The following is a 10,624-nucleotide window of genomic DNA, read 5'->3' as shown; positions in this document are numbered from 1 at the left end:
ATTATGGTGATAACACGGTGAACCTCCATCGACCTCCGCCGCTTCGGACTCCATCTGGATTAGGGAAAAATGGAATCACGATGTGAAACAAAGAGGCGCGAAACTATATGGGGAGCAGGAAAAATGGCGCAAATCCGAAGAACATCCATCCCTGCCGTCCGCCAAAACTCTCCCGGGCAGCCGATCAGTCGTTGCCGTCGACTCGCTATACAGCCGTTGCCGTCGACTCGCTATACTGTTGTTTCGTCTGTCGGTAGATTCTTGGAGCATGAGACGAAGCCGTCGCCTCACGACTACGCTCTCTCTCCTCCGTAATGACTGTCCACGTAGGATTATTTTTATTAATGATGGCTCTTAGAGACGGTAAATTTAATAGCGCTGTACATGCCCTAATCCCGGCCGGGACGTCTCCTCCCGTGTGGTAGGTGACATTAATGCACGCACTAAAGCAGGCATTGGGGCATTGGTAACTCCAGAAGGCTCTTTCCTCCCCCATTCTTCTCCCCTGAGCCATTCTGAACTTTGAAGACCGACACACGAAGCGGAAGGAGCACTTGTTCTCCTGCAGAAAACATATCCGCACTGCAGCAAATCCAGTGTAAGCACTCCTCGTCCATTGATGCCTCCGTACGATTTCCTTTAGCTAGTCTTCACAACGTCCGTTTGATCAACGCATCCATTCAGTATTGTTCTTTCTAGTTCTTGCTCTGCCGTTCCCCTTTCTTAGTTTCTGTGATTTTTCTTTCCAAGATGATGCGAGGAATGTAGTGTGCTTCCATTAGAAAATGGAACGAGAAATTGCAAATAGGAAATGCAGAACATTTCTCTGTAACTTATAACATGTCCCAAGTTCTCTTTCTTTCTTGTTTTCTCTCAAGAAGTAACTTCTCAACTTCTGGGGGATAAACTTCGTTTCTGATGTAGGTGTCGTTCCATATTCCAATATGAGAAAGCCTGGCAAGGGATGCAAAGAGAGGGGCGCATGTCACTTCTGGAATGATTACGACACAGATGACCAAGACAAGCATTTCTTCAAGGTTTTGGTTGGTGATTTTCATAGTAGATTGGTGAGCAATTTTCTCCGGCACTATATATATGTTCTTGAGTATTAGCCTTTGTTCAGCTTGTGGACTGTGGAGTCACCACTTACTTAGAAGTGGAGTAACTTTGTGTTGGTGATTCAATAATATTCTTTCATACCGCGGTTGTGTTTCCAATATATGCTACCATGTTCTCCCCAAGACTATTGATCGAATTTGTATTTTGGTAGCATTAAATCCAATAATATCACTTAGACGTTATAGAAAAATGCCATTGTTATTTACTGGAATCACTGAACCATTAAATTTAATTAAATAATTAATTAAGCTAGATTGAAGATACTTTTCTACATTATTTAATTACTAAAGTTTTGCATTTGGAACTAAATTTGTGTTCTGCTAGACGATGGTGTGCATCATTTATTAGAAGATAATGAACTGTGATCACATTATCAAAACTCTCAATACAGTAATGACTTATTATACTGCTGCCTTACCTCATACGAGCTTTGCTCTGTACTAATATTTTTGCTGCAGGTCTTGCCAGATAAACTTGCGCTACACTTCAGATGCAAAACAGCAAGAAGTATTAATCTTGAATCCCCTAGTGGCCATACTTTTGATGTTCAAGTTGCAAGGAATTCGGGCAGACTAGCGCTTCAATCTGGATGGGAGTCATTTGTTAGTGTTCATGGCTTGAAAATGATGGACTTTTTGGTATTCAAGTACGATGGGATCTCCCGAATGAAGGTTCTGATCTTTGATCCTAGTGGTTGCGAGAAAGTACCACCATGTTTTGTCACGAAAAATGCTATTAGTGCTAGACAAATGAAAGAAGAATCCATTGACATTTCAAGCAACTGTGCCAATCTTCCCATGAAAACACCAGAAGCTAGAAGGAAGGCATGGAAGCAAAGGGACGGGCGTAAGATTGCTAATATCAGTTCATCATGCTCCCCATCTAAGTCATCAGGTTAAGAGCATAAAAGTGTCAAACCTAGTAGCATCAATGTACATTTACAACGTCATGGCTTCATCTGTTTCTTTCGTTTGGTTATAGGAGATTCGAAATCTTCAGAGGAACATGAATCACATTCTGTTCCGAGTTACATCCTCCCACGATGCACCAGCCTTACTAATGTTCAAAAGAAGCAACTGAAAGAAAAAGTCGGAGCTATTTGTTCTGAAATCCCTATCTATGTGTGTGTCATGAAGAAGTCCAATGTTTCTACAATACATCAAAGTATGGTGAGTCAGGTTTTTGTTCCTCGATTGATATTTGATTGCAAATGCGAGTCCTGTAGCGAGCAGGTTGTTTTAGCTTCCCAGATGCCTTGAAGAAATTTACAATCTTTGAGGGAATTAAATAGGACTTCAATTATTTGACCTGTCAACAATGAGAACCCTTTTCCTCTGTGGTCAGCGCTTCTCTGGAGCATATTCTGAGGCATATCTTCCATTCGAGGGGAGGACGTTGATGCTTCATCGTCATGGCAAGAGTTGGGAAGTGATGTGCCGCATTCAGGTTCGAAGAGGCCACCGCAATTTCCAAAACCTTTGCAAAGGGTGGAAACGGTTTGCACGTGACAACAATTTGCGGGTGGGAGATCTCTGCCTCTTCGAGCTACTGAAGACCAAGAATTACACGATGAATGTGCATATCGTCCGTGAAAAATGAGATCTCGTTAGTCTTTTCAGCCACTGGAGCCAGCTTTTGTGATGGTGATACCAACGCTTTTATGCTTGAGTAGAGTCCAGCTTACTCTGCTGATACACCATCTATATATGATCTATCCATGCCCTGATTGGATGATCGATGCTCTTGTAGTGCTAAAGTTCAGGCAGCTTCGTTTTTAGTCCGTCTATGTTTTTGTTTCTGTTGACTGTTTTATTGCATTATTATTGGAATTTGCTACTGTGACATGCATTGCTGTGATGCCTATGTTAACTTTCACGTGACTGTAAACTGCCACCTAGACCGTTGACACCTTGATTACCTATCATTAGCACCTCCTTTGTTATTTCGTTTTTTTTACTTTTTAACTAGCAGAGACGCACGTGCGGCGCGCGCACACACGTATTTTTAGAAATTTTAGTATCCTTAGTGTCACCCTTCATTCTGTAGATGCTGATCAGTGTAGTGTAGCTGACGAGGTCTAGCTAGGTACCCTTCGTTCTTTGTCATCTTATCAATGATCCCGCGCGCTTCATGAAGATAGCCCGTCAAGTATAATTTCCTCTATTATCCGGGAAGATCTGCCGAACTACTTCTTACTGCGGACTTGGCCGCCTCCACCCCCCCCCACCCCCCCACCCCCACCCCCTGCCCGACGTCTCCATCCCTGTCCTCGATCTCCGCCGGGTCTCCGTCGCAAATCCCTAGAGCAGACTTTCAATTATATATAAATTTGGGATGGAGAGAATATCAAATTAGCTGAGGTGGCATCTTATTTAATTGGAATAAAACCCGTATGAAACTCCTACCGGAACGGCCTCATAAGTGCTGTGCAAATTGGATTTGATGGAGTGCATAAATGCTGAAACCAGATCGGCAGAGCTGCTATTCGAGCATTGGAACTTGGAAGGTCTCAAGGCCCCCCCTTTGGCATCCCCATCTCCAATCTCCATTCTTCCATCCACAGGCTTGGCCTCTGACGGCTGACAGACGCACACCATCAGGCTTGGCAATTTGGCATCAAGTAAGCTCTCCTCGGGTCATCCGTACTTCCGGTGCTGCGGTTCCTGATCCTTCCGTTGCCTTCCCCCACTTTGTTATCTTTCATGGTCTCTCTCTTTTTCTCTCCCAGACGAATACGATCTAAGGTCATATTGTGCGTACTTTCGTTTCTCCAATCTTACTGCGGTTAAGTACCTGATTAAGTACCCTTTCCGTGTTACCTAAAACTTCTGTTCTGGCATTCTGCATGCTTTGATGCAGGTGTGGTAAAGATGAGAAAGCCTGGTAAGAGATGCAAGGAGACGGATGCACATTACTACTGGAATCGTTCGGATGAGCACGACAGGTATTTCTTCAAGGTTTTGGCAGGTGATTTCCGTGAACGATTGGTAAGTTTTCAAGTGTAATGTGTTTCTTGTAAAAAAATTTTTTGTCTTAGTCTGGCCATCATAGTCCGCCTGCTAAGAAGTGGAATATTGTTTTAGCAACTCCATCTCTCTTCTGTGACCATTCGCTGCAGCGACCAGTGCCAGGGTTCAAAAGAAATATGGAACCGAAAGATTGTGATTTCTGGTCTTTCAAAAAAAAAAAAGATTGGACCTTCAAATAAAAGATTGTGTTTTCTGTATTGGACTTGTTATAGATGATCTAACTAGATTGGGCACATGATGCTGTGTTGTTAAAGTTGAGGTTAAGGCACTCACATACCCATATCACTGTACTAGCGTTGTGAAGTAGTACCTACTAGAATATTGTTGGGTTAATTAGATTCGTGCCAATGCAAATACCCGAGTTTGGAGATTTTCCATTACAGTTGTTCAGTTCTAACTAATACTACTGATCAGTCACAAAGAAAAGTCAATAGCATTTCCTCAAAAAAGAAAAGTCAATAGCATCAATTATAGCGTGTGTCATTTCTACAGGAATGCTTGTGCAACCAGAGTACTAGTTTTTTAACTTCCTGGAAGCTTAATATAGCTAAACACCTTCTAGGAATGAAGAGAATTAATCAACTTAGATGTGGGCACCTCTGTGTGTTTAGTTGCTGTCTGTTTGACGTCTGGAACAAATCACTGTACTATAATAATGTTATGTATTTCACTTTTTTATAAGACAATGAGCCCTTCAATTCAACCAGAATGTTGATTGCCATTTATACACCTCGTAAGAACTTGTTCCATGTCATTGCTACAGGGCATCCCTGATAAGTTCGTGCAACATATTAGAGGGAGAATAGCAAAAACTGTTAAGCTAGAATCACGCACCGGGTGCACTTTTGATGTTGAAGTAGCCAAGAGTTTGGACAAAGTAGTTCTTCAAACTGGATGGAAAGCATTTGCTTGTGCCCATGACTTGAAAATGTGGGACTTCTTGGTATTCAAGTACGATGGGACTCCACGATTGAAGGTTTTGATCTTTGATCTTAGTTGTTGCGAGAAAGTGCTGCCATGTCATACCCGTGACAGAGGAGAGGGGGAAGAACAAATTGAGAATTCAAGAAGCTGTGATGATTTTCCCATGAAATCACCTGGTAATAAAAGGAAAGCTTGGAAGCAAAGGGAGGGATGTATGAATGCTAACACCAGTTCAACCTCCCTATCGGACTCATCAGGTTGAGTCACCATGTTGAACCATCTTGAGCAGGATTTACAATTACAAGATCATGACTTCACATCTCTCTCACGCTTCTTTCCCTTTTGGTGTAGGAGGTTCTATGTCTCCAGAAGATCAGAAATCACATTCTGTTCCAAGTTACATCCTCCCACGGCGAACCTTTCTCACCTTTGAGCTGAAGAAGAAACTGAAAGAGAAAGTCCGAGCTATTTGTTCCAAAACCCCAATCTACGGATGTGTCATGAAGAAGACCAGTATTGAGGGAAAACCTCAAACTATGGTAAGCCAGGAAACTTTGTTCTTGGATTGATATTCTACTGCAGCTTTGCTTCAGCTTTATTGGAAAACAAGCTACAAGTTCAGAAACAGATAAGCAGATATAGCAGAACTGAACCAGTATATGAGAACTGAACTTTTTAGCAAACACCATCTTGTTTCTACTAAGCCACAGCCCAGCAAATCCCTCACAGTCCAAATTAAACAACATAATCCTTCCCGCCATTCTCTTGGCCTAGCCAATATGACATTATATTATATAAATCAGAAAACCTAGAAGAGATTTATTAGAATCTTGATGAAAGTGCTAGTAGCTTTAGCTATTTTCAGTTTTATTTAGTAAACGTGAAACCCTTTCACACTGCAATCAGGACATATCAGGAGAATATGCTGATGTATATCTTCCATTTGATGACCAAACACTGTTGCTTCAACATCTTGGCAAGAGTTGGGAAGTGCGGTGTCACATTCAGAAGAGCAATTTTCCATCCAAAAGGCTTTTGAAAGGGTGGAAACAATTTGCACGTGACAACAATTTACAGGTGGGAGATCTCTGCCTCTTCGAGCTACTGGAGAACAGGGAGTACACGATGAATGTGCATATCATCAGAGAAAAATGAAATTTGACATGCAGCTAATAACAGTATTGGTGCCATCGTTTGCAATGGGTGGCAGTGCTGCTTTTGTAGTTCTGCGATCTGACCTTGCTGACTCCCGTGGTTGGGTGTTTGTTTAACTCATGTTTGCCCAAGCTCAGATTGGCCCACTTGTAATCCATGTTTTTGTTTCTGTTGTCATGCAATTAGCTACAGTAACAAGTATTGCTGAAATGCTCTGATGCTTAGATTCCTTTTGGCCCCTAATGCTGCTTCGTGATTCATGAAGCCATGACCTTGGTTGTAGAAGATACGGGATTTCCTGCAAATCACTATAAAGTCCACTTGGATAGGCCTACAAAATGGGCAGGATTGGAGCCGGGCTTTAATGCTGAAAGGATAGGGCTGGCTAGGGTAAAATTATTATTCAGACGATTGGATAAGGGTTAGGGCTAATCCCCAAAGTAATAGGGCTGGGTTGGGGTTAGGGGAGGGCTATGGCCCATTGTCAGGCGTAGCCGTGATGGTAACAGTTTCTCATTGAGATTTTGCTCTAACCTATAGATTTGATCTAAAATATTTACTGAAGCCTAGTTATATTTATTTCCCTGTAATCCCCACATAAGAACTTATAAGCATACTTCAGATCAGGGCATTCGAACTAGCAGTTAATTTCTAGTACTTTAGTACTCATCTCAAAGCACACGTATATTTTCATAAAGATGCATGACGCATGAGAGCATCGTAGCAACTTCTCATTATGAAAGTGCAAGTGACAGCTTCTAATGATGGAAATGCAAGTGACAGTAACATAAAGCTTCTGACCGTTTTGCTTGGAGGAAACAAACGCAATAATCTCATCAACTACATGAGACCATGAGTCACTTGTCTTCCTTGTTACATAGCTTAGGTTAATATAGGTCATACGAGATGCCCAGTACTGACAGCAGCAGATCACTGAATTATAAAGAAACATTTAGCCAAATCTTTAATTTAAGACATCAACTTCCGCTTAGATGGCCAAAATGTCTTATGCCTGATACTGAACTCTACAGGAACGGCTCCTTGACCTTGTTCGCAAACTTGCACAGTCCATTGAATGCTTCAGCGTCTGCAAGAAGAACATGATAAGAATACCAGGTGCAAAATAAAGCTGCTGCAGCAATACATGATACAAGGAGAGGCATAGAACAGATGAGAAGAACAAAGCTAACATAAACAAACTTGAAAGCACAATAAGCCCATCTTTAATGGACATTACTTCACAATTGTAAAAAATTTTAAAAAGAAACTCGACCATGGGGGGAGAGTGGGAGACACCCCCGGGATTTGTTCTAAAAAGATGCCGTGATTTGAACCCAGGTCAGATAGAGGTTTCTATGACTCCCGAACTTCAACACTCTTGGCAGTCCACCGTGTGAAGCTTGGCGCTTCGCCATTCTAAAGAAATGGTGAAACATTTAGCATTTTGGCTCCAATAACATCATCAGGAGATTTGCTTATGAACTAGAAGAGCTATATGTCCCACTGGATATCCTGAAATCTATTCTAAGATGATGGTCAATTGTAGTCCTGTAGTGACACCATTTGGGGCATAGGAGTATAGGACCATAGTGTCAAAATATAGTTCAGGCACATGAAGGAAAAATAAGATGTTACATCATTCAAGTCAATTTGGGTGTTAGTCCAAAAAGAAAAGAAAAGGACTGGCTGTTTCAAACAAACAACCGAGAAACTCTGGTAATTTAGCTCCATACTTGCTAATTTTACTTTTCAATGCTTACAAGATGAGTTCCAAATGAGAAATGTATGAATATTCATTCATGTAACCCAAGAATAACAAAACCAACTAAAACAGAAAGCTCAGAAACAGAGAAATAACAACTTTTATTTTTTCTTGTTCACAGGCTGGTTGTGGAGCTAGAAAAAGGGTACACTACAGTCTGCCTTGTCCATCAAATCACATAAAAGCTAAGAAACTTGAAGGTAGGAAACCATGGCTGAAAATTAGAACATACTAACTATTCACAGATGTATTAATCAGGTAGCCAAACATGAACACAATAGGTGTCCAAATCTCACCAAAGTCGTTGCCGAAATCTGTGCAAACTTCAGCACAGATAGACTGGTCGCTATCAGCAGTTCCAAAAACCTCCATAAAGTGTGATACAGGGACATCCATGGCACCTCTAATAGTCAACTGATGCCCGTCGGTTGACTGCCCAACAAGGAGTCCACCTTCATCGTGCTGGACTTGAACCACTGTGCGCACTCTTCGCCCAACCAACGTCTTCAGCATTTCTCCATTGGCGAATGCTGGAAGGCCTGATGCATCCATATCTGCAAAACGTGGCTTGAGATTTAGCAACTCAGCTCAGCAATTATCGTCGATTAAAAGGACAGTACCAACTAACGAACAAGGTGTGTGGATTTGCACAACAAATGGTACTGCCAGCTAAAATAACCATTTCTGTACCCATACCATAACATCACCATGATGTTTATTGAAATTCACAGAAGCAACACCACCCACAACTTTCTGCCGGTAGCAGGCTTATTGGCTTATGCCTGTTTGAAGCGTGGGAAATGTAGTCCCCAATCCGAATAGGCCAGTTCCCCTCAATTATACAGAAATTGAACTGTTTCTACTGAAACATCTAGCCATCTAGTAGGTGATTGCTACCGAATTCCTGAGACACAAACAGCCCTTACGAGGGAGCATCAAGAGCTCAGTTCAACCTCCATCTTCTTTTTTTTTTTTGGAAAATAAAGTGTACCCGCACGGCCACACCGCGAGTAGAATTTTCTTGGCACTCCGAAGAGGCCCTCAATCGAATCATGGACGGATGCATTGGATTGGAGTAGACTAGATTAGCTGGGTACCGCGCAGCACACAGATCCGCGACTAACTGGATGGTATACCGATTTGACTGCTCTCAGTTACAGAGACAGGAGGGAGGAACCCTCGCGTCCCCTCCGATTCGCACCTAACGAGCAGCAGCTACGGATCAAACAAGTAGTAAGAAGAACGATGAGGAGGCTCTCGGCAAGGCCTTACCCGAGGGCGGCCAGCGAATGGACGACCGGACGAAGCTATCTTCTCTCGCGGCGGCGGCGAATGCTAGCGGAGCTAAGCTTTGGGGACGGAAGTGGGGAAGTGCAGAGGCAGATGTTGGCACCGCGATGTTGTCCCGTGCTTCTCTATCCGTTTGCTTTCCTCCTTGCCATGAGGAAAGGAAAAAAAAGACGAGCAAACAAAATGTATCTTTTTATGTCTTTGACGAGTGATCGAAAGGAAAATGAGTTGAAGTCTTTCACTTCTACAAAAAGTTTTAAAAAATCAGCAAAATTTCAAAACCATTAAAATGATGGTGCAATATTAAACCTTGCTGCACATGATCTAATAGATCGGCTAAACATAATAAATATCTAGAAAGGGTTAATTGTTGAATTGTGATCCAAATCCCGTTCGAGGTGGCCACGTTGGGAGTGTAGCGGAAGCCCGTCGCCGGAGGCTTGGGTCAGAATACCGTGGTTAGGGTTTTGGATAGATTATTATCTTGTAAGCCGCCGCCATCAGTGCGATGTTTCTGTAAAAATACTCCAGAAATAGAAATAGTGAAGTCGTGACTGGCCGGTGCCCGTGATTTTTCCCTTCACCTTGAAGGGTTTTCCACGTAAAATTTGCGTGTTGTGTTCTGCGTTATTGGTTGATCGTCTTCGTTATTCGCCTGTTGTTTTCGTAACATTAATAGTGCAAAGGTATATACAAAATCAATTTAATATAAAAACTAAAGTTAAAGACATGGTAACATATTTAGAAATACTTTTTGGAGAATCAGCAAGAGTTCTATGGGAACAATGGGTAGAAAATTATCCTGCACAATATAAAGAGCAGGTACTAACCTAAACAATTTTGCTAATATAATCTCAAAAAATATTATAGTAGAAGATCTAGAATTAGATCATACAACATTACAAAATGAGAGGTTGAGAGAAATAGAAAAAAAATAACTTTATCAAACTGGAGGGGCATAAAAGAATTTTCACAACATTATAATGCTACTACTGCAAAATAAGAATATAATAAAGGAGTAGTTGAAAGATATTTTAATAAGTTATTTGATCCTTTAGATTCTATGATATTTGAAGAATATTAAAAAATGAGGAAGTAGTTATAAATATATCACAAGCTATAACCTTTTGTATTAAGAAACTTAGAAAAATATGCATAAATATACAAGCACAAAATCTATGAAAAGATCAGATTATAATTTTTGCAATAAATTGTCCAAATTTTATTGACATACGGGGAAGCTGGCTATAAAAAGAAAAATTATAAACTATACAAAATATAAAACAATAACTTCAAAACAAAGAGAAGATATTTTCTTAGAAGATCAGATAATAGAGCACCAGTT

At 41.3% G+C, this 10,624-nt stretch overlaps 3 protein-coding genes across 4 annotated transcripts; 2 read left to right on the top strand and 1 right to left on the bottom strand.

Annotated features, from left to right (window-relative positions):
• The first annotated feature begins 1,745 nt into the window (after window positions 1–1,745).
• Window positions 1,746–2,894, top strand: LOC112872743 (putative B3 domain-containing protein Os03g0621600). The gene is made up of 3 exons (XM_025935807.1): window positions 1,746–2,013; window positions 2,101–2,288; window positions 2,464–2,894. The coding sequence occupies exons 1-3, from the start codon at window positions 1,746–1,748 to the stop codon at window positions 2,716–2,718; spliced, it is 711 nt and encodes a 236-aa protein (XP_025791592.1). The 3' UTR covers window positions 2,719–2,894.
• Window positions 2,895–3,562: 668 nt separating this feature from the next.
• LOC112876629 (putative B3 domain-containing protein Os03g0621600) lies at window positions 3,563–6,555 on the top strand. Of its 2 annotated transcripts, XM_025940772.1 has the most exons (5): window positions 3,563–3,739; window positions 3,979–4,106; window positions 4,912–5,329; window positions 5,424–5,611; window positions 5,979–6,555. In XM_025940772.1, exons 2-5 carry the CDS (start codon window positions 3,990–3,992, stop codon window positions 6,225–6,227), a joined length of 972 nt encoding a protein of 323 aa, XP_025796557.1. In that variant the 5' UTR covers window positions 3,563–3,739; window positions 3,979–3,989; the 3' UTR covers window positions 6,228–6,555. The 2 variants fall into 2 exon arrangements, with proteins under 2 accessions (XP_025796557.1, XP_025796558.1); XM_025940773.1 differs by lacking the exon at window positions 3,563–3,739 and having other exon boundaries at window positions 4,005–4,086.
• Window positions 6,556–6,976: 421 nt separating this feature from the next.
• Window positions 6,977–9,418, bottom strand: LOC112875823 (replication protein A 14 kDa subunit-like). Its single transcript, XM_025939804.1, has 3 exons — window positions 9,262–9,418; window positions 8,286–8,543; window positions 6,977–7,314 (listed from the first exon to the last, which is right to left on the bottom strand). The coding sequence occupies exons 2-3, from the start codon at window positions 8,539–8,541 to the stop codon at window positions 7,253–7,255; spliced, it is 318 nt and encodes a 105-aa protein (XP_025795589.1). The 5' UTR covers window positions 8,542–8,543; window positions 9,262–9,418; the 3' UTR covers window positions 6,977–7,252.
• Between the last annotated feature and the right edge of the window lie 1,206 nt (window positions 9,419–10,624).

The sequence above is a fragment of the Panicum hallii genome, chromosome 9 (assembly GCF_002211085.1).
Source record: "Panicum hallii strain FIL2 chromosome 9, PHallii_v3.1, whole genome shotgun sequence".
Taxonomy (NCBI): domain Eukaryota; kingdom Viridiplantae; phylum Streptophyta; class Magnoliopsida; order Poales; family Poaceae; genus Panicum; species Panicum hallii.
The sequence above is the reverse complement of the archived record's forward strand: the minus strand, read 5'-3'. Positions and strand labels throughout refer to the sequence as shown.